The sequence below is a fragment of the Daphnia pulex genome, chromosome 2, assembly GCF_021134715.1.
Source record: "Daphnia pulex isolate KAP4 chromosome 2, ASM2113471v1".
NCBI lineage: Eukaryota > Metazoa > Arthropoda > Branchiopoda > Diplostraca > Daphniidae > Daphnia > Daphnia pulex.
This window is the reverse complement of record NC_060018.1, coordinates 9,368,245-9,390,623: the sequence shown is the minus strand read 5'-3', so window position 1 is coordinate 9,390,623 and position 22,379 is coordinate 9,368,245. Positions and strand designations below refer to the sequence as shown.

General features: G+C 44.1%; 2 protein-coding genes across 6 annotated transcripts in view; both read left to right on the top strand.

The window, feature by feature from the left end:
- The window catches only part of LOC124201036 (glutamate receptor-interacting protein 2-like), a 30,211-nt gene that overhangs the window by 2,873 nt on the left and 4,959 nt on the right, over window positions 1–22,379 (top strand). Inside the window, exons 2-4 of one of the 5 annotated variants that reach the window (XM_046597475.1) lie at window positions 12,790–12,939; window positions 13,019–13,084; window positions 17,847–18,044. In XM_046597475.1, the coding sequence (XP_046453431.1) occupies window positions 12,790–12,939; window positions 13,019–13,084; window positions 17,847–18,044 (414 nt within the window). Of the gene's footprint in view, window positions 1–12,789; window positions 12,940–13,018; window positions 13,085–15,266; window positions 15,795–17,846; window positions 18,045–22,379 lie in introns of those variants that run through there. The other 4 variants (XM_046597491.1, XM_046597483.1, XM_046597499.1 and 1 more) reach the window with 4 other exon arrangements.
- LOC124201067 (cytochrome b5-related protein-like) lies at window positions 3,174–6,253 on the top strand. Its single transcript, XM_046597517.1, has 2 exons — window positions 3,174–4,564; window positions 4,663–6,253. The coding sequence occupies exon 2, from the start codon at window positions 4,801–4,803 to the stop codon at window positions 6,124–6,126; it is 1,326 nt and encodes a 441-aa protein (XP_046453473.1). The 5' UTR covers window positions 3,174–4,564; window positions 4,663–4,800; the 3' UTR covers window positions 6,127–6,253.

Genomic DNA, 22,379 nt, shown 5'->3' with positions numbered 1-22,379 from the left:
TTTCTTTTTTTTTTTCTCTTGATGACTTCCGGTATATGCCCTTTGTTTTGGCTCGCTCCGTCTATTCTCTTTTCCCATTCTTTTTCAGCTATAGTAGATCGCTGGCGGTGCTGTGCGGGCTGCGGCCAGCTGCCGCACTTCAAAAGAGTGTTGGGGGAGAGAAAGAGAGCCTGGCACTCTCTCTCTCTCTCTTCTTATATGCACTCTCGTCGATTTCTAGCACTATGGTAAATGTAGTTCTTGAAAAACTCAGCGTTCCAATGTACGTGCGGGCTACGCCTTTTCGCCCTCCAATGGCAGCAAATGCGCCGTGTTGTGTGTTGTGTGTGTGCTGCCCGTTTTGTATATTTTCGTTCGGTCCCGGCGTCAAGCTCCGACAACTTCATCACCTGCATCTTTGACCGAATCTTTTTTTTCTTTCTTTCTTTCCTTTCCAGCTAACGAGCGTAGATAACATCCAGGGCCGTCAAATAAAATTGAAATAAAACAAAGGGGAAAATAACACACAAGAAAAAGGCAATAACTCTATATGCACATTACGGTATATAGAGTCGATTTGCATGTTACTTTCCAATGTGAATATAATATTATAATATCCACTTGGGTTTTTGTGTGTCTGATGCTGATGTTGGGTGTGGAGAACATTTTTCAAGTCTAGTGTTGTACATGGACCTACACAATAATGAGAATGTAAATGCTTAAGCACGCAGCTGGAGTTTTCTATTTGAAAAAAGAGAAAGGAAATAACAGAGAGAGAGAGAGAGAAGCTGTCACATCCGCTTTGAAACGACTCCGTCACGCCGGATTAAAGCTTTTTTTTTTAATACTTGGCATATATATCCGCAGCAGCCAGCGAAACCGCCAACAGCATATCACCTCCAGCAGCTCCGGCTTTCTGACGTCAAGTCTCACCCAATTGAATCATCCATCACATTTCATTGCGTGGCTTTAAATTCATCTTTCTTATTTCTCAAAAATGGTGCATACAGTGTATGATCAGACCAGACCTTATGTGGATGCTAGTTGATTCTTGGCTGGCTGTAAAAGGATGAATGCAGTCATCGCCATTATACTGCGCGCTAATGGATTGGAAGCGAACCAGTAAATAAATACATTCTTCGGGGATTGAAAGTTGCCCCATTACCAAATAAAGGCCGAAAGCGATTTTATATGAACCCGACCAGCCGGAAAAATGTTGTTGAAAATCGTAATAAAAATCCAGAGAGAGAGCCAAGAATGAAGCGAAATAAACGAGAGTCTCCAACCGGGGTTTGTATAGTATACAAGAGTTTTTTAGAAAATGGTTGTGTATTTATTATTATGTAAGGGGCAGTATAATAATCGCCGGACCGACGTCTATACCAGCAGAATGAATAACGACCTCAAGCCATGTTAACATTTGAAAAATGACGGTGTTGATAAACAATGAGGGGGGAAAGAAAGAAACAAGCTTATATGGCTGCTGCCCTGTCGTTTATGACTAAATATTAAAAAAAAGAGACAGAATAGAGCGCGGTGTCCGCCGTGTGTAATAATAATAATAAGAGCAAGCATATGGGGAGAGGACGAAACAGTTTCCCTTTGGCTCATATAATATAAAGCTCTAAGTGGTTGCGTTTAGATGGTAGTGTACTATATAGTCGCCTCTCTGTCCTTTTATACATTCTACACCGCCGGCCCATTTCAAATGGGAAAGGGACGGATCTCCCTCGTTGACAGATCGGGTGACCGGAACAACAAACAAACCACCCATTCTTTATCTTTTTATTCTTTTTTAAGTCTTTTTTCTTTTTCTTTTTTTCACTTTAGTTTTTTGTATTTATTTATTTTCTTTTCGTTTTGTTTCTTTCGTCTTTCTCCACTCAGAGCTCGTTCGAATGTGACAAGCGTTCAAAATATGTTCCATGACGGGCGGCGGCCCGTCATTTCGGTTGTGACACCCGTTTAGCTTCATTTTCTTGTTTTTAGGAGCTTTTTCTCGGGTTTTTGTTGATTTAGCGTGTCGCGCGCGCCCAGCTCTTTTGGAAAAAGCTAAAAGCTCCTGGCTCGATCGTGTCACCGCGCGCCGCCGCTGCACTGAGCAGAAAAAGAAAAAAATTTAAAAGAAAAAGAAAAGGGGGCGACAGTTGAAAGATACGCGGCAAATGTGTTATTTTTCTCTCCGCGTTTCTAAATGCTGCGCGGGTCCGGCTTGCCCGCGCCTATATACCGTCTGAATTCGTGCCAGCAGCGACATGTAGACTCAACGTTAAAGGCTAAAAGCCAAGGCCTATACAGAGAGCCAACATTTGACAAACGAATGATGGGCGGGACATTTGAACGAGCCTGTTGATAAAATGGCAGAGGGGGGCAAAGCGCGGCCGAGCCGCCGGAACGATGGAAACGAGACCGTCCGTCATCGCTCCAGTCTTCGTCCAATGCGTGTCTTGTGCGCCTTTTCCCTTTCACAGAAAAATTAGGTGTTCCGCCGGGGAGAAGAACTGCGGGATGAAGTTAGCCGATGATGAAGGAAGCTTCTATACCTACCTATGTGCGCACCCCGCCCAGCTATATAACTCCCACCCAAAGGCGCCGTGAGAATGGACAGAGCCATGGCCATTGATATTTTTCTCACGCCAAGCTTTTGCCGGGGCTCCCAAGAAACTTCTCTGCAGCGTACAGCGGAGAGAGTGAAAAGTCGAAATAACGAACTGCTTCGTGTTACACAGACTTGATGAATAATGAGCCGATACAGAGTTACTCCAGTAAACAGCAACGGTCTCGGGAGCGGAGCTCTAGCGCGGAGAAGCCGCTGGCAATGGGCGAAATGCTCCGATGGTAATGGCGTCTGTAACGTCAGAGCTCCGCCAGCAGCTCGGATATAATGAACGCGGGATATAACTACACTGAAATATAGACATCGCGTTTCTCCTCGGGAAAACCCAACCGACCCTTTCCAAAAATGATTTCCTCCTTCATATAGGAAAAGGAAATCTATTTCCATACGCAAATCTCCGTTTGATTTCTTTTTTAAATAATTTTTTTTAGATAAAACTGAATGTATTCTATTTTAGTTTACACAAAGGTAGAGGCCAGAGAAATGCCAGTGAGAAAAGGTCAGTTTGTTTTGGCGAATCAATTTGGGATTTCCCGTTTGCCAAGTCATTGAGGATGAGTACATATTTGATCCCGTTTGCGGTCGGAGGGGTCGTTAGATTCCGTTGTAGACGCAGACTATACATGAAAACAGGTTCTGGCCGGCCCTGGACGTGTCTCGCCACTTTGCCGTCGTCACGTCCGCCACTATCCAACATATGCAAATACCTTCCACCCTCCTTATAAGTCTCTTTATCTCCACTTAGTACAAGTGTGTGCTTCTCACGTGATCATCTCTCTCGTTGGCCGGCTCGGGGCTGGATGACCAAGTCAAATAGTTTTTGTCGGGTCAGCAGATTTCCCCTGAAACTTCAATCTGTTCATTGTTTGAATTGTTAAACTCTCCCTCATCTGTTCCAAGTGCTGCTCGAACAGCTCGGCTCGTTATTCTCTTCAGTTTTTCGCCAAGAGCAAGTGTTGGCAGACGTATCAGCTCGACGGTCCAGCAGCCACTTTCCAAGTCCGTCTCATCGTAATTCTTATCTGTTGCCTTAATTACCCCAGTAGTAGTTGTTTTCTTCCTAGAACGAGCCTTCATTTTCTTGAGCAGAAAATAACTATAACACATGTTGATGTAAGAAGACTCTTGGGATTGGTCGGCTCGCAGAGAAATTTCAGAGCAAAATAGCGGGTGTTTCAGCGCCGGAGGCGAGTAGTTGCTTGCCAATGTACCGTACTTGTTTTGTTTTCTTTGGGAAATGAGAAAAGAATTTCTCCGGTTCTTTCTTTAGTCGACTTTGTGCGGGTTGGAATAGTTGACGTCGATAACACCCTCATCACCGTTCCCACTCGTCGATACGATACGGGACTCGGGCAGTGTCTCCTTACTCGTTAATTAGGTATTGATTTTCGCCTTGAATTATTTTCGCCACGTTGGAAAGCTCGTCTCTTTCTCTCTCAAAGCAAACAAACAAACCAACGCGTTGCTTTGCTCTCGTTTTCATCTAGTCCATCAGCCCGGCTAGCTAGCTCAAAGAGGTCAAGGGGCTGTGCTGTGCTGTCTAATAAGTCTTCGCTTGAATTGCGTCTCTCTCCTTCATTCGAGACGACACTCGATCAAGTGTCGCTACGTGCATTTCGTTTGTGTTGCGATCGTTACGGGCCGATTTGAACGTTACACAGCGCCGGCTCATTGCCAACTTTGCATTTTTTTGTTTTCCAAAGGGAAGAAGATTGACGAACTTGAACTATACCCCCCCCCTCCATTGTGTGTTCATTAATCTCCCGACACGTTCATTAGCCTTCGTGAAAAACAAGTGATTGTGAATTATTTTATTTACCCATCACCACAGCAGTTGGGTCAAAACCAAAACCGTTTTCTCAGCTCTTTCTCCTACACATAGTTGTTTATTTCACCGCTAGGTGTCGCTTCTGGTTGTCTAGAGAACAAATTCAGAGGATAACAAATCCCAAACGCAAACTAAATCAAGTAAACAAACAAGTTCTCTTTACGTCAAAGAAATTTTGTTGGCTGATTACAACTTGTTTTCTGTTTGTTTTAATTTTTTATCGTCGCTCAACGAGAAGTGACCATCACTGGTGTCTGGTGTGTCGCTGATTATTATTATTCCGTCGTGTCAAACTCTCATAGCTCTCGTGGCGAGTAGTGCGAGTTCATTTTCAATTTCTGACCGAATTTTTGGTAAAAGTCAAAATCTCAAAAAGATGGAAAAACAATTTTCAAGTGACGGATTTCGCAAGTATCCATCGTTACGTGATCACCCACTCAAGACGGCCGCCCAGTGGTTGGCTGGGCGGGCGTTGGACGACGGTCACGACCAGCTGTGGCGTGTCGGCGACAATCTTTACCACCTGTCGGCCTTCGTTGCAACTCATCCGGGCGGGAGCGAGTGGCTGGAAGTGACGCGCGGAATGGACATCACCGAAGCCTTCGAGTACTCCCACTTGAGTCCCCACGTCCGCACTGTTTTGGCCAAGTATTACGTCCGGCCGGCCGGAGTCGCCCGCAACTCGCCGTACACTTTCGAGCCGGACGGTTTTTACATGACGCTCAAACAGCGCGTCCACCGCCACCTTTCCACTCGGGTGAGCCGGGAGGAGAAGGAGGCGGCCCACAGGAGGATCACCACCATCCAGGATCGAATCGTCGCCACTTTCTTCCTGCTGCTGATAGCCACGGCCTGGACCGAATCCTACGCGTCGGCCGTCCTGGCCGGCCTCGTCCTCATGCTCAACATCAACTGTTCGCACAATTTCTACCACAAGAAGAACAACTGGCGCATGTACTGCTGGGATCTGGGTCTCCTCTCCTCCTACGAGTGGCGCATCACTCACGCCCTCAGTCACCATGGTTACACCAACACCTTGTGGGATTTCGAACTCTCCGATTTCGAACCTTTCGCCGACTTTCGGGTCCACCCCAAGAGTTTTTTCAAGCGCTATGTGATCCCTCTGAGTGTACTCACGTCGTCGTTCATCTTCTTCTTCGCCGAGGCCGTCAAACGGATCATCACCATAGCCATTGGCCAGCAGCGGTTGCGTCCGGAGAACTTGTTGCCGTTGGCTGAATTGATTTTCCTTTGCTTGCTGGGCTGCCCGTTCGTCCAGGCCGTCAAATTGTGGCTGGTTGTCCACGGGGTGAGCAGTTACATGTTCGGTGTTGTCGGCATCATCGCCGCCCATCACCATCCGGACATGTACCACCCCGGAGACGGCCCGTTCCAGTACGGCAACGACTGGGGACTAGGCCAGTTGGACGCCGTTCGCGATCGCAGAGATGTGGAAGGCGTCCTGCTGGCGGAATTGACCATGTACGGCAACCACATCCTCCATCATCTTTTCCCGACGCTGGATCATGGCATGCTGGACCTCATCCGGCCCGTCTTCAAGCAAACGTGCCTCGATTTCAAATTGCCCGCCGAGTGGGCCCAGTCAACCAGCCCCTACAATCAGTGGGATCTCTTTTGGGGAGTGTTCCAGCAGCTGGCCCGCACCCAACCTCGCCCTCTTTCCCGCTCTAAATCAGATTGATCCCCACACACAGCCTCTTCCAGATTTATTTGTACAAGATGTTTTTTTTTTTCTCTTGTTGGATTATTTACTTTATTAGCAGATTCGAAATGAAATATATAAAAGACTTGAACAGCTAATACTCATACAGCACGATCCATAACTTTTCTTTTTTAAATAAAGCAGTTTAAGATTTTTTTTTTCAAATAGAGATAAGAAGCGGGAAAACAAAAAATCGAAAAATAGCCGGCGGCCACAACTCACTTTGACATTGATGATGCCGCGATTTTTTTCGTGGCGCGGCATTTTGAAGTTTATTTTTTTTTCTCGGCTGTTGTCACGATTTTTGTCATGGGCTCCCCGACCTATACCTCTTGAAAAAGCAAATTTAAAAGTAGAAAACAGGTCAGGAATACAAAACCAAAAAAAAAAAAAAAAACGAGATGACATATCTAAGCGAGATAGAACTTGATGGAATAGGCCATATAGACCGCCGTTTAAAAAGTGGGTTTTATTGTCTATGGGTGTCCTCTCTTTCGTTCCAACGCTTATGTATATATATTCCCGATACCTAAATCACGTCAGACTCTCTCGCCCAGCGATTAGGCTGGGCAGATTAGAAAAGTATCAAAAACGAATGTAAAAAAATAAATAAATGGGAACTCTGAACAAATTGGACAGTGTTGAGAAATTTTCTTCATTGCGTTGATGTTGTTTTCGTATGGGGAGGGAAAAAATCGTTGCCATCCATCATCGGCGCCGATGGAATGTTGTCGGTAAATATCAGTGGAGAAGAGATGCGCAAGCGAAAAAGGGAGGGGCTGGCTGGGAGGTTATGTCAACTCACTAGACCATCACATCCCTCCGTCTCGCTCTTTTATAAACACACACACAACTCGAGCTGCTGCTGCTGCTGCCGTATTTTTCTATAAGTTTGATCTTGTCATCGACCTCTGCGTATATTATATACCTCGCATTATTGAGTGTAACATGGCTCGGGAATGTTGTACGCCATTTTCGCGCACCATTTCGTTTGCCTCCTTCTTCTCGAGTGTCGCTGTCCAATGAATCAGAACTTTCAAGAGGAGAAGGAATGCGCCAGCTCAATTCGATAAAGATACGATTTCAACCTTCAGCTAACGTCGATTTTCAAAGGATCTCGAACCGTTTCGAGACGTTCTTCTATTTTTAAAAAGGAATAAAAAGCTTTTCTCTTTGACGTCAAGGAGCCTCGAGTCTTTTGAAGAGCAATTGGGGATGATGTGTGTGACAATAAGGGCCAATCGGACGGAATGAAGACGTTGCATCTTTGTATTAAACTTCTTCTTTTGAATCTTTTCATCTCCATATTTTTTTAAAATATTTTTGCCGTCGAGGATTTTTTTTTTTCTTTGAAAAAGAATTTTAAACGCCGTCCTCTGTGGCGCTGACAGACGGGATCGGATTCTTTTGAAAATGGCCAGTTCGTCTGGCGAAGCGATTTGTTCAACGGGCCATTTAAGGGACGAAATTGGGAATAAGGCGACACGCATGACCATTTGCTGCCCAATCAGCCGGCCAATTGTCTGCCCGTTCCGACCAGAGTGCGACGAACAAAAGAGCGAACGAGCGGATGAATTTTTGAAAAATGAAAAAAATAAAAAAGTGTAGAAAGTCAAAAGAAGATAAGTCACGAGAGGTTTTTAAAAAAATTCCCGAACTGGCGTGTCACGACCGATTGGTATATACTCTCTTACCTTGATGTCTAACAGTACATATATTATATTCTCTCTCGTTCTCTCTCTCCTGTGTTATATCTATCTACATAAAGAGAATACTTTCTTTTCCGCCCCGGCTGCTGCTGCAGCATGGCATCGGGAGATTTTCGTGAACGTTTCGCCTCGTCATCGTGATAGACCCCGGCGCCAAACCGAACCACGTCCCGATGATCCTCCTCTTTTCTCTCACTCGCATCTCTTTGGAAAATGAAAATGTCTTTCTGTCAAAAAGAAGAAAATAGGAGAACTCCCCACCACAGTCCCGTAAGCTGGCGAGGGTATACGACTTATCAACTGACTATGGGCTTTTTTCCTTTCTTTTTTGACTCTTTCGTGAGAGATATGTATAGTTGTGTGTGACTGCGGATGCTGGGCTGACACGCTGGATGGCCCCGCGAGTGATGCATCATAACCGGAACAAAACAAACAACAATCGCTGATGCCATCGAAAAAGATCAAAATCCAAAGATAGACGCCCTGCGCTGGCTGGCGCATCTTCTTCTTCTTTTTCTTCTTCGTGAGTTGTATCTCACCGCGACTTCGCGCCGCGTCACGAAACCGAATTTTCCGTCTGTGACGAGGTGGAAACGTGCCGACTTTTTTTTTTTTTGTTTTGTTTTTTTCTTTGGTACTTTCACACGATTGGCCGGACGTGTTGGCTATGCAGCAACGCCAGTTCAAAGTCTTGTCGTCTATTTTTTTTTTCTTTTTGCTTCGACATTGTAGAAATGGCCACTACTCGTTTCACAGGCACGTTTCCATCAAAGCATTTTCCTCTTCTCTTTTGGAAAAAAGAAAGAATGTTGAACTAGAGGAATTTCTCGTCAAGAAGAAAAGAACCGTCGGGAGTGAGTTAATAAGCGGCGGTAAATCAATCGAGACCCTCTCCATCGTGTCAACTTTCACGTTTCCGTGTGTCGTGCCCGTTCCTTGTTCCGGTATTAAAACAAAGAAGACTTAACCGCCTTTTTCGAACTGGATATACGTATTTCATCGGGACCGCCTGCCATTACATCCGAGGACCCAATTATCTCGTATTGAGAGCCAAGTATCTTATACACTCTGTGTAATATACACAGCACAACAAAGACGGAAATACTGTTATAACAAACAAGCGTAGCGCACAACCCTATTTTACTTTTCCCTTATAGACTAGCTATAGATGAAGGGTGTACGGGGGCGTCTGAAGTCTTTGAAATACTCAAACAACAAGAACCACCCACACGTGCTGCTAGCTGCTGCCTGCTAGCTGCTGGCTGGCTTCTTAAAATACGAAAAAAAAAAAAAGAAATGGGGTATGTTTAGTGCAGTAAAGAAAGCCATCCATCATCAGACGGCCTGTTGTGAACCCAAGAGAGTTGACCTTTCTCATTTTCGCGAAGCCCAAGAGGAACACCGGCCGCCAGCCGAGTCGTGGGGTTCCACCAGCCACCACACACATGTGCGCAAAAATATTTTCCATTAGGAAAAACCCAAAACTCTCGGAGGAATATCTAGGACGTAATTGGGCCTCTCACTTTTCTTTCTTTTTTCTTTGATGTTGGAAAAATTCTATTTATTTATAGGGGTGTATATATAGTATATAGTAGAAGACGCTGTACAGTTGCGACCGTACAGCCCGTCGAAATACCAAAGGGAACGACGGTCGGAACCTTTTTGACTGGACGCCACCGAGGTGCTGCACAACAGCAGCAGCAGCGTTAGGGTTTCTTGCTAAATTTAAACTTTATTATTATTTTGTTTTCTCTCTCGTGTAGTAGTAGCTGTGTGCGATGCTCTTGTCGTCTATAGATCTCCGGCGCGGGGTTTGTATTTTCCCCCCTTTTTTTCCTTCTTCTTCTCCTCGTCGAAAAAGATCAGATTGTTTTAGAAAAGAAGAAATCCAGATGATCTTGTTTGGAACACGGTGCAGCATTTTCAGAATATAAGGAGAGCCCATGGCAAAAGGGGGGAGAGTGTACCTACTACTATACATATACCCCATATAGTCTGGGCTGCTGCACTATAAAACAGACACAGACAGCGCACACAGGCGGACACATAGTACTGCTGCTACTAGTTTACCGTGAAAACAGTTGCTTTTATTTCCCCCCTTTTTCCTTTCGAAAATAGGGCCCAAATAAAAGCCAGAACGTTTCATTATTATTTCCAAGGCATTCTTCTTGGGTCGACTCCTTAAAACGTTCCACAGCCTACACGCAACACTCAAACTCAAATGATTTTTTAGACGTTTCCCTCTCTTTCTCTCCCGCGGCCGAAGGGAATTTATTTTTTTTTTATAACTAAAAGCTTTTTAAGCGCATTCGACTTGAAAAGGGAGGAGGGAAAAAAAAAGAGGAGGGAAAATAGTGAGCAGCTAAAGTCACGATGAATGTCGAGCATGTGCGTCTCGTCGTCAAGTCATCGATAACTGTTGTAAGCTTTTTTGTAACTTATATTTATATATGTGCTATCCTAGACATTTCCTGTAGCTTCTTCTTTCCTTTTTTTTCTCTTTCTTACGATTTTTGTTGGTTTTTTTTCCTGCTGGGTGTATCATCAGTGCGCCGTCCGTAGCCCAGTGTGTGGCGTCTTGTTTATATATACAACACACACACACATATATGTATATATAAATAACTCTCTCACGAATCGACGGGAAAGAAGAAGAAAAAAAAACCACCAGCATCCCGAAAGGGGTATACAACATGTACTCGTTGGGATGGACGACAGACGTCGAAGGAGGCCACTTGATATTTTTTTTTCCTACAAATTTCTGGCAATCAACGACCCCCCACCAGCGGTTGATGTTTGGCTTCAAGTGAAACACACACACAACGAATTTAAAAGAACACAAAAAAAATAATACTAAATAGTTTGTAAACGAACTCCAGTTGCCAGAAATGTTTTCGGTTTTCTATTTCTTCTTCTATTTTTTTAAAAAAGAAAATTTAATAAAAGAATTTTGAGGGAAAATAGGCAAACTTGTGTGCATACTTGAACTGCTGATTTCCAGTATGAATGATGGGCGAAAATGGTGCGCTAACTGAGCATGCCAGGAGAGACTGCTGTGCATGGTAGTCTCATCAGATTTTTCTAGGGGTTGTCGAGAAGGGTCTCGACTTCTCTCGTTCTGGTTGATAAGTGAGGGTAGGTATGCTGTGCTGCCGGCGAGTGAAACCATTCGAAACATTCGCGAAACATTCCGCATCTGCTGCTGGCTTTTTTGTATGTTTTCGAACAAGCCAACGCCAAAGCCAAGAATCTAATATATAATAAGAATAAGGAAAAAGCGGAAGTCTCTCCTTAAAAACAAGGGCTGCTGACACACGACCAAGGAGCTTGGGTATATAGAATAAGTGTCATGCAACTCGTCTAGCTTTGCAGCTGTTTGGGAATTTGTCAGCCCTTGTCGTCGTCATCGCGACGCCCGCGACACACTCGCGTCGCACGAGCTCATCCGCCAGCACCGTACGCCTCTCCCGACTTAGTACAAAGTTTAAGACAACAAACTTTGTTGTACTACATGTGAAGTTGTAAACCACACAGAATTCAATACAAAGATATAAGGGATATAACTTAAGTGACTACCGAAAATCTTATTGATCAAGTCATTTCGACACTTGTGTGGGAGAAAACGATTTGATTTTCGTCCGAGTCGTGAGATTTGGTGAAGGAAAACATCGTGTAAAATCACTAAAGGCTGACTGATTGACTGGTATAGAGATCCCGAAAAACCACTTGGCAGCTAGCGCTCGGTATAGTGTGACCAGCTGTTTTATCCATTGACTTTTGTAATGGGATCCCGTCATCGCCAAGAACATGGGATCATCCGTCTCTTTTTTTTTCCAGCTTGATATATCCGTGTGGATCTGTGTAGGAATGGATGTAAGTCTCCGTTGAGTCTCCGTCCAGCGCTAAGAATTTTGCCATAGAATTATTAGCCATATAGAGAGAGGCTTAAAGGGATTGAAAAGTCGTAAGAAGAAGGAACGACCATTGGCGGATTTGTGATTCAATAAATACAGATGGAGGACGCAACTCTTGAAAATCAAGCTGTCTGTTAAGTATAACCGACTCTATAGCCCACACACACACACACAGACACACTTTCCGACTTACTAGCTATCAGCTTTGCTCGTGTTGACGGTGGCAAGTTGCCCGTCGGCGTTCAAATTGTGCCGACCAGTAAAAATAGTGAAACTAGCTACACACAAAAAGAAAATAAAAGGGAAAAAAAAACAAAAACAAAAGAAGAATTGAACGCGGCGCCGAATCTCCTTTTTGAATAGTTTTCAAAAAATGCCCGCCACTTTGCGGCCGGCACATTCCGACCGATTCGATGGCTGCTGTTGTTGTGGCCGCCATCGACAAACTCTTTTCTATAACAAAATCCCGAGCGTGTCGCTGCACCACCAACACATCAAAAGTTGTTAACACTTTTTGTTTTTTAAAAAAGACTCGATAAAGTTTTCAGAGTAACGATCCAGCACTCTCGAACCGAGTGCCGAGCCAATAAAAACACACAAAGAATATGTCTAAAAACACGTAATAATATTGGAATAGAAAGCTTTCAACAAGCGCTATTACTACTAGTTTCAAATTTGTGTTTTATCTTTTTCGGCTATTTTTTATTTTGGTTTTCACCCAATTTGTTTTCCCAAAAGTTCATTAGAAAATCGCCACCAATAATGGCGGTTGATGTTATAAGAACTTCTTGAATGACGTCGGCTTCTTTGTTTCATTTGATTTCCGCTGATTTCTTTCGCACCCAACCATTTCGAGCTGGTCAAAGTCCGGCACTTGGACGACTTGTTTAATGATATAAGAATCTATAGTGGGAGTCATTAGCCGTTTGCGTGTGACGAGAAAATGTTAACGATTTCCCTTTTTTATTTTCGTGTTGATGATATGGCGGATTCCCGCCGGATTATTATGCGATTTGCAGACGAGTCTGAATCGCCGACGCCGTCGCTCTCTTCGCTGCACTCGTCGTCGCTGTCGTCCGCCTCGTCGACGGCATCGACCTCATCATCGCTGGATCATCATCACCGCGGCCATCAGCTCCTGCTCCTCGAGGCGCCGTCATCAAAGAGAGGTATAATTCTTTTTTTTATTTTGGGGCTGTATATAGGCGGACGAGTCTAAAATTGAGCATCCCGCATTATGATTATTAGACGTGACAGATGCGGAATTCACGATCGAGCCCGACAGCCACCGACTAGTTATCCAACACGCGACAGGTAATCCAATCGGACATCAATTTTGATTATTTTCCACGGCGATTTTTTTACATTATTCGTTAGAATGTGTAATATTAGTGTCTCTCTCTCTTTTTCTGGCGTGTCCTAAAAAAAATTAGCTACGCATTGGTATAGACTAGGCCTATTTATTTGAGATCCAATTGATGTCTGCCTATCACAGATCCCTTATTAACGTTTCATAAATAATAAAAAAATGGGAACATTGGTGCATTTGGGGTATAGTACTATTATCCAAATGACTACCGGAATCCACCTATCATCGGCATATCTGCCAACGAGACCCCATATAGGCTAAGTAACAGGCATTCTTGCGACATTGTCAGACACCATAACAACTAGGCTAGCTGGCTGACTATCTAAATAGGAAACAAATACATATTTATGCTTCCATAATTATACGTTTTTTAAATTATTCTTCAATGAAAATAATTGAAATGATTTCTTTTGAGAAACATTATTGAGTTTACAGTATTTTAAAAATGTTCTATTTATTTTAAAAAATCTAATTAAGCTCGTCCAAACATTTAGGCCACTAACGTATAGCGAACCTAGCGGCGATCATGCAAGTTATGATTTTTAAAGTGGGAGCGGTACTCTTTCGTCTGGCCACCTTTCCTGTTTGTACCATACTTGAACCATTGTGTAGGATATGACTAGGAGGACATGGGACAGTCAGTATTTTGACCGTAAGAGAAAAAGATGAAAAAAGGAAAGCCGCCGTGCCATAATATATCACGATGCCGCGGCCCGCGGTACATTTGAAATAAAGCGGAGGGTGTCACCCAACGCTTTATTCTTTTCCTTTTTTCTGTCGCCTGTCTCTTGCAATATAAAGTAAAGCACTCTACTGTAACTGGGTGCTGTTACGTATAGACTGTACAGTCTATATAATGTCAGTAATGTGTTGCGTGAAATTGGAATTCATTTCCTGTGCTGCTATTGGCACTTCTCTCGCAGTTTGACAGTCGCAAAAGAGAAAATGTTTTATAGATGTACAAGAAATTAGTTTGACGATGTCTTTTTTTATTTTGCGCGATGTTTCTTGCGTTGGAAAAAGTCATTTCGTCTTGTGTAATGTATTCCGACATTCAGACTCCGGAAATAGACAACACAACGGAAGGAAACAAAAGAAGTTGGAGAGGGAAACAACGCTCGCTACTATATATATATATAAACGCTGTGATGTTATTGGCGAGAAAACGCGATTGGTGCCCAGCCAGACGTCACTGTGAATTGAGTCACACACAAGAAGACACGCACAAAAAAAAAAAAAATTCTTTTTTTTTTGGGGGGGGGGGGGAGGTTTAGTAGGTGTGACGCGCTTGGTTGCTCTCCTTTAGATTTTTTTGTTGGGTTCTGCATAAATCAGATTGCTGAAACTTCTAAATGAACCAGCGCGCATCGCACTAGCCGCTGCTGTTATTGTCAGCGCCTTCCATCATAGCGCGACGTCCTTTTGATGGCGCAAGTCCGGGTGGTGCTGCGGCGCGGTGACAATTTTTTGGCCTTTTTTTTATTCTGTTTGTTCCTCCTTTTTTGGCTGAGTGTATAGTAGAAGAAGAAGAATTTTTTTTTCTCTCTCTTCTTGTTTGTTTGTTATTGTATATCCTGCTCGAAATAATCGGCTTCCGCTCTATCCGAAAACACCATATACTTATCGGAGCGCTCGTCTACAAATTGCTTTTTTCATTCCACATTTTTTCCACGTTTTTATTTTTTTCCTTTTTTTTCTCCGACGCTTGTTTCACATTCAACATTTTTTATCCTCAAACTTTCTTCTTCTTTTTTTGGGGAAAAATATTGACTGGAAAAATAGGGCCCGTGGAGCATATTATGCACCACTTTTTCTAGGGGAAAAAGAAAAAAGAAAGATGTATAACATATCCTAGAGACAGAAAATCGACTTATTTAAACTAAAATGTAAATATATCGATGAACTTTGATGATTCAACTATGACAAACAGTTCGGAGTCGACGTCTTTTCGACCCTACAAACTATCGTAAAGAGAATTCACTTAAAACTGTTTGTACCCAGTAGAAAAAAATGGAAAATGTGTACAACAACAAGAAAATATCTAGAAGAGTTTCCCCCTCTTCTCTGAACATTAGGAGAACATTCAGGCGGCGTGCTGGCCCTTCCCTACGGCTGGGCCGAGCCTCTGTGATGTCAGTAGCTCGCCAGCCTTGGAGCGCGACGGTTTGTTTTTGCCTTTTTTCTGGTGGCTGCTGCTGGTGGTGGCTGGTGCTCCGGTTGGTCCCTCGTCGTCTTTTCTCGTTCAAGCTGTGCCGGACTTTTTTTTTATTAACTGGCTCTTATATTATCTGGGATGGGATGTAAGTTGGCGAGCAGCAGCAGGGACATCGTTGTGTAATCAAGAAACCAAACGAGAAAAAAAGTGTGTGTGCGTTATTTTGTTTCCCTGCTGTGTTTTTTTGGCCGTGTGCTCGTGTGTATACTTCACGACGGGGTGCACATGTCTGACGTCGAGGGCTCGTTGATCGCCTTCTCCCGGGGCCGGTGAGAAAGAAGAAAGAAGATAAAGAAAGAAAGAAACGACGCCCGTGAGCGCGATCGTGTGAGCACCTCATCAGCATATCATCATCATGTTGACTTCGCTGAAGAATTCCCTGTCCAGCTATTTCAGCATCAATAAACCACCCCGGCCACCCAAACGCTCTCCTTCATCAGGTATATAGCCTAAGCTCATTTTTTGAAATTTATCGAGGAGTTCGGCCATTTGATTATTTCCAGTTATTGCATATCATTTGTTGGTTATCCAATATACCCCCGTCTACATGAGATAATAGGACAGCCAACGCTGTGGCGATCTATGACGAATGGCCTTTTCGCCACTCTTATCTCGACATCAGACACACATTGAACGAGTCACGACACTCGACAGCATCAAATCTATACAAACTTGCATGGTGCATGTACATATGAGAATTTGTCGGTGCTGCTGCTGCTTGCCGTGCCGCTCTCTTTGAAGTTTGAACTGAGGGGGCGGTGCGAGCGTGTCTCGTATAAATATAAATATACATAATAAGAGCTGGCGGTGTGCAATCGGTGGTCTTATATTTCTATTGCTGAACAGAACCGCAACCGTCTCGGTTTGGTTGTCAGAAACAAGAAAAACCAACACGCCATCATTTCAGTACCGGCCGCCTCCGTTCTTTTCCGATCATTTCACACACAAGCTAAGACGCTCCCTACCTCCTTCGTTCGGCGTCGGTACCCGCTGGGAGCCTTTCAAGTCTTCTCCACGCCACTGTACATCCTCCTACGTACATATAACTATCATTGTCTTCCTCCAGCAGCAGCAGCTAGCACTATAGCTTTTATTTTTAATACCATTTCGTTTTCTCTCGCCTTTTATTCCACCTCTAACCGAAGAAACAAAAAGGCCATTAAGACAAAAAAAGAAGAAGAAGTTCCCTTAGTCAAACATGTACGTCCTCCTTTTTTATAGGCGGCTACTGTGCATTAGATGATATCCTATATAAGCAGCCAAAGACAGTATTGTGTATAGTACATAGACGGGCCGAGAAACCAGATCTGGTTCGTTAATTTCCGTGTGCTCGGAATGAATTAATCAGTATATATAAAAACAGAAGAAATGAAAAAACCTGGGGTCCGCTACGAAACCGATCTATACACAACATTTTGTGTTGGTTCCCTCAATAAATTAACTTTTTTTGTTTTGTCGTGTTATACGCTCCGCTCTCTTTAAGCGACTAGACACGACTTTAGATTTGTATCTTCGACATAGTTCCTCTTCTTTTTTTCTATGGCTAATGCTTAGAGTCTATAGGTATAAATAACGTTCGATTACAAACGACCGAATGGTCTTTTTTTTTCTTCGTGAGTTATCGCTCACGCTGGCGACAATCTCACGCGCCGTCCGAGACAACAAAAAAAGAGTCGATGATTCAAAGGACACACAAAGCAACAAGAGAGTCATCGGCGCACACTTTCACCGCGACCAAGTTCTAAGCGGCCGGGTCGCCTATGTATACGAGACAAGTGGCCATCTGTCGGCTGGGCGGTTTAGAGAAGATGGTCCGACCGGGGCGACGGCGGGTGGTCGCCGCCGCCGCCGGTCAGTCAGCTCAGCTCCGCTCGCGTCCTCTTTTATTATTTGGTCGGCTCTCGCTGCTAGAATAAGGTGCGATTCATCACTTTGCCAGGCCATCTATATACTGCACACGGAGGAGGAGGAGGAGAGATAATCGCTCCGTTCCGAAGAGTTGCGCTCTGTCGATAATGACTGGTAAAGGAGTGTGCGAGATGCTTCGTTGAATCTCCATTTGAATCCCCCGCCGCTTTTTTTGTCTCTCCCCCCCCCCCTTATCCTTATCTCCTCTTTTTGTTGCATGTAAAAAAGAGAAAAATATCGTGACGAGGCTGATGGATTCGTGTGATTAGCCTCAGACCTTTTAGCGATTCTCTTTTGAGTCGGGGGGGGGGGGATGTTGTTGTTTAGTTTCGCGCTGCTGTGAACAATTTTTTTTCTCCAATATTATAACCGGCCAGGAGTGGGGGGGGGGGAAGGGACGGACAGACGCGCAAGTGTGCCGACCAACTGTTTCCTCTTATTGAAATTGAAAAGCAGTTGAATGACATTACAAACTGTGTGTCCATCCCTTTTTTTATTTCGCCACTCGTCTCAAGCGCAGACAAATTGAAAATGACAAAATGTTTTTCAATGTTGTTGTTGTTGTTGTTGTTGGTTTCGCTCAGGTGACAAAGGAGGAGGATCGGGCCGTTCGCGCTCGTCGGTCGCCGGAGTGTCGCGCAACGGCGGAGGCGGCGGCGGCGGCGGCGGCGGCAGCGGCAGCGACGACGAAATAAGCAGCATCCACCGCATCCTTCAGCAGCCGGATGTCGATTATGAGCTGCTACCGTCGTCCAGCAACAACAGAAGTTCCTACGCCGCCGGTATAGAGATAACTGAGATATATATTTACCCGGCCACCACCACTTCGTGTTTTTCCACCTCTTCTCTTCTCTCTTCAGTCGACAATGTGTAAACACAAAAAAGAGGAAATCGGGATTGCTTTGGTCTTATACACCAACAAGTAGACGAGAGACGCAAGAGCTTTTTTTTTTGTGTGTGTCGCCGTGCTGATGATGTGAACGCGTTCAACGCCCCGCAGGCGTCTATAGATAGCCTAACGAGCTTTCACGGGCTCTCTTTTCTCTTTGGCTGGGCTCTCTCTTGCCGTCCGCCACGCTGTTTGATACAACTACGTACAGTACCTCCATTGATTGCCTTTTGATAATGTTAATAGCGCCCAAACAAAAGGACAGCACTGCACAAAATCGGCGGCGATTTAACGAGCTATTGACACGTAACAATCGAATATGTGGACACATTGGCTGGATGATGATTATTATTAGATATTATAAGATCCGGTATCACAAAAGGAGAAATCAGCGCCAGCCGATATAACGAATGGAGATAATCTTTTGGGTTGTTTTCGGTTGATGATCGACTCTCTTTTTTTCCCTGTGTGTGCTGTGCACACAGTCGTCCCCGCCCTATAATATCCCACCCGCTGGTGAGCGTTCTCATTCGCTCGTTATGTCTCAATGGCTCGGCCGCGCTCCCAGCCAACAACATCCGGTCCGCATTATCTCTCGCGCTTATTTCAAACTCATTTTTTCTCTCTTTCCTTTCTCTGTACAGGAGTACCGCTCCTGTAAAACCGTACGTGTTTTTGTTGTTTGGAAGGAAAAAGAAAAAGCCCATTATTTCCAGTCAGAAATTATTAAGAGCTTTAACCTGTGTGTGTTGTTTGCCCACCCTCAGCAAAAGAACTATACCCTCCGTTTGAATTCCGGTGGGGAGTGTAATGAATTGCGGCTGCTGGGCATTTGCACATGGCTAGGCCTTAAGTAGGCTCTCTCTTCCTTCTAGACTTCTTGAGTGCGTGTTAAGACGGAGCTATTGTTTCTCACTTGACTTTGAAGCCACCCCCTCATCCGCTGTTACATTTTCTCTCCCCCGTTTTTCTTGTGTGTCTCTTGGGCAGCACTGGAAAAGATGGAGGAACAACCCCCTGTTGTTCTGATGACGTCCATTGATACATTGGCTGCTCTTGTGTGTGGGAAAAAAAGACCAAAATTTTTACCAAAAACTTTGGCCAAGATGTTGCATGTTGGCGCCGTGTTACGGCATTTACTATGATGGGCCTGCATGTATAAGAGCAGGTTCAAAGTATCTTGTTAAGCTTGTCCAGATAAAAACGGCCGGTCTCGAATGTCTTCTTGAAATTGAAAAATTTCTGAAGGGCCCCAACACCAGCAGCAGCCGCCCGCTAGCATTGCGATCTATATGTTTCTGAATTGAGATTCCACAGGCGACATCCTATATAGCGCGCAGGGGCTTGTACGTACAGCAGCATTGATGCATCATTTGGCCCGCCATCTATTTGGCGGACCTTTGGAACGTTAGACGGCCAAGGGACAACACACAACACAGGCAGCCGTCCAAAAAGGAGCGGCCTCTCACGACAGATGTTTTGATATTTTTCCTTTTGGATTTTCCCATTTGGCCTCTGAATCTTTGGTCTTTTACGCACCAGCCTCCGCTGCTACCAGAGTAGGACTATCAAGATGAGCTAGCGCTTGGCGTTTTATAATATCACACAGCACGCAAAAGCCAAAGGGCCAGCACGGCAGCCAAAAAAGCTCAAAAACCCAGAAGAAAACTTTTAAGTACGGCCATCACTATAGTTAGGAGAGAGGACTCGAACGTCTCGTAAAAATCCTCTCCAAGAGTGTCATCGTAAAAAATGACGAATAAAAAATATATGTAAGTTGAAATAAGTTTGGTTAGGTTATTATTTTTTAAAATATCAATGAAGCGAATTCACGACTTGTCTCTCGCTTTTTTGGGGGGGATGGGGGGGGGGGGGATATTTCTTCGTGAGTGTGTCGTGTGTGCCGAATCGGGACAGAAGGTGGAAAAAATCAGTTTCACAAAACTATCATAACGTACAATAAACATAATGCGACAAAAAAATAAAATTAAAAAGCCGTTCTTGTCCGGCGTAACGGCCGCCTTTCGTGTTTTCTACCTATTTTGATGGCCGTCGCCGTCATATATTCCTATATCTCACGGCATCGTGGACTTATATATTCGGTCTGGCCGTGTTGTTGTCCATATGATACAACACACCACACACTTTTTATACTGACACACTATCTGCTGCTGTTCATTTCTATTTACCATATTTCTTATTTTTTTAAGAAACAAATGTCTTTTTCTTTCTTTATATTTCGGATGGGAAAATAGCGCGGGCAGGAATAATAAAACAATATCCAACACGACAGACACACACAGCACAATAAGAATGATGACGAGAGACTTGCATATAACGGTCACGCTCGTAATCAAAGAAATGTCATGTACCATGTCTTATATATAAATTTGATTCGCCTGGCGTGTTGGAATCAGCGGATCGACACGACGACCGCGCGCCATTTTGTCTTCTTTCAATTTCGTTTTAATTAGAAAACAACCCAAAAGAAAACGGGCGCTGGTATTTTGATGGCCTATTTCGAATAGTGTCAAGCTTCGTATGAGCTCTTCTCTATTTCACGAACATTTCGGGAGTCGCATTGGAGTAAAGCTGAAGGAGGAAACTGGAAACCCGACGAGCTCAATGGATTTGAAACCCCCCGAAAAAGAAAAGGAAGAAAAAGGAGCGAACAACCGAAAACAAATCGTTAAGAGTTGATTGGGTATATCGTTATCTGAATGTTTGTGCCAGTTGACGTGTGAGTGTGTGTGTGTGTGTGTTGAGACAACACGTATCAACGGCCCGGTTGTCTGTGCGTGCGATGACGACCGCGCGGCGCGGGAAACCCACACGATTTCTTTTTCCTACCCGAAAAAAGCACCGCAGGAGGAACAAAACGAGACGACGTGCTGCTGGGGTTCAAACCGCCCCCAGCCCCAGGCCCTGATGGAACAAATTGTCCCGCGCCGTCGCCTTCACACTCTTTTAACATTTATTTATTTTCCTTTTATTTCTTAGTTTTAGTTTTAGTTTTTTTTGTCCAAATTCCATGGTCAACAGATTGTTTTTTTTTGGTTGTTTAAGTGTCGAATCGTGAGTACCGACGTTTCAGTTTGCCAGTTGGGATTTTTAGGTTTTTTTTCACTCGACTCCCGTTTCGAGGAAAATAATAAACCTGACCCAAAACACCATCGCCAGTAGATTTTGGAAATAAGAAGGGTGGAAAACATTGTGTCGTTAACAGCCGCTTGAGGTTTGTTCAGCTGTTCCTTGTGTACTGGTTCTATTTTTTTGCATCAATAATTTAGTGGTAACTACGTCTTCATTTTGTTCCTAGCGCCCAAACGGTTATGTCACAAATGCCGACGAGGTGTTGCCTTGCCAATATCGGCAATAAGCGCCACTCGGAGATACCATAAATTCATTTCATTTTAAAGGCTTTATTTGAACGGAAATATATATTATCCGTGTACATATATTTTAGGGTTACGCAATACATCACTCTCTGTCAATGCAAGCAGCCGACGACGCCGTAAAAACGCCCATTTCGACGTCGTTCTCCCTTTTTTGTTTTCTAAATTTCGTTTCATTCATTTCGAGAGCTATTCTTCTTTCTTTTAATTATTCTTCGCTTCCTCCTAGCCGATGCCCGCGCTCTCAAATCACTTGACACTCGTCGTCGTTTGTCTTCTTTGACTTGCAGCAGCGGCAGCGGCAGTTGCGTTGTGTCATTTTGAGGAGGAGATTTTCTCGGTGGGGTTCACCAAGAAACTTTGTCTGCTGGTCGTTTTTCTTTCTTTCTTTCCTTCTTTTCTCTCGCCTCTTGGTTGGCTTATTACAGACACTCGGACGTGTGATGTGGTCGTGTCTCTCCGGCGGGGGCATCTTATACGCCCGAACGGTTTATGCCCACAATAAAATAAATGCAAGAAAAGAAAAAGAAAAGAAAAAGAAAGTTAAAAATGGGCAAAGAGAAGAGACCTAATGGAAGAAAAGTGTCATGACAGAGAGAGAAAAACTCTTAACACACAACGAGTCGTTGTGTGTGGCTCGTGAGCGCGTTATATTCGCCCGGCTGCCACTCACTGATATTCCGGGCGTGTTATTTCCCATCGCACGTCTCTGTCGATATACATCTTCTCTTATCCTATGCGCTTGTGTCTGTGTGTCTGTGTGTTGGACAACACATTTCTTGTCTATTCCTATTCTTCTATTCTCCTATTCTCTCTCTCTCCTTTTGTTTTTT

Excerpts from the sequence above, each read along its gene's own strand:
- LOC124201067 (XM_046597517.1), top strand. The coding sequence starts at position 4,801 with ATGGAAAAACAATTTTCAAGTGACGGATTTCGCAAGTATCCATCGTTA.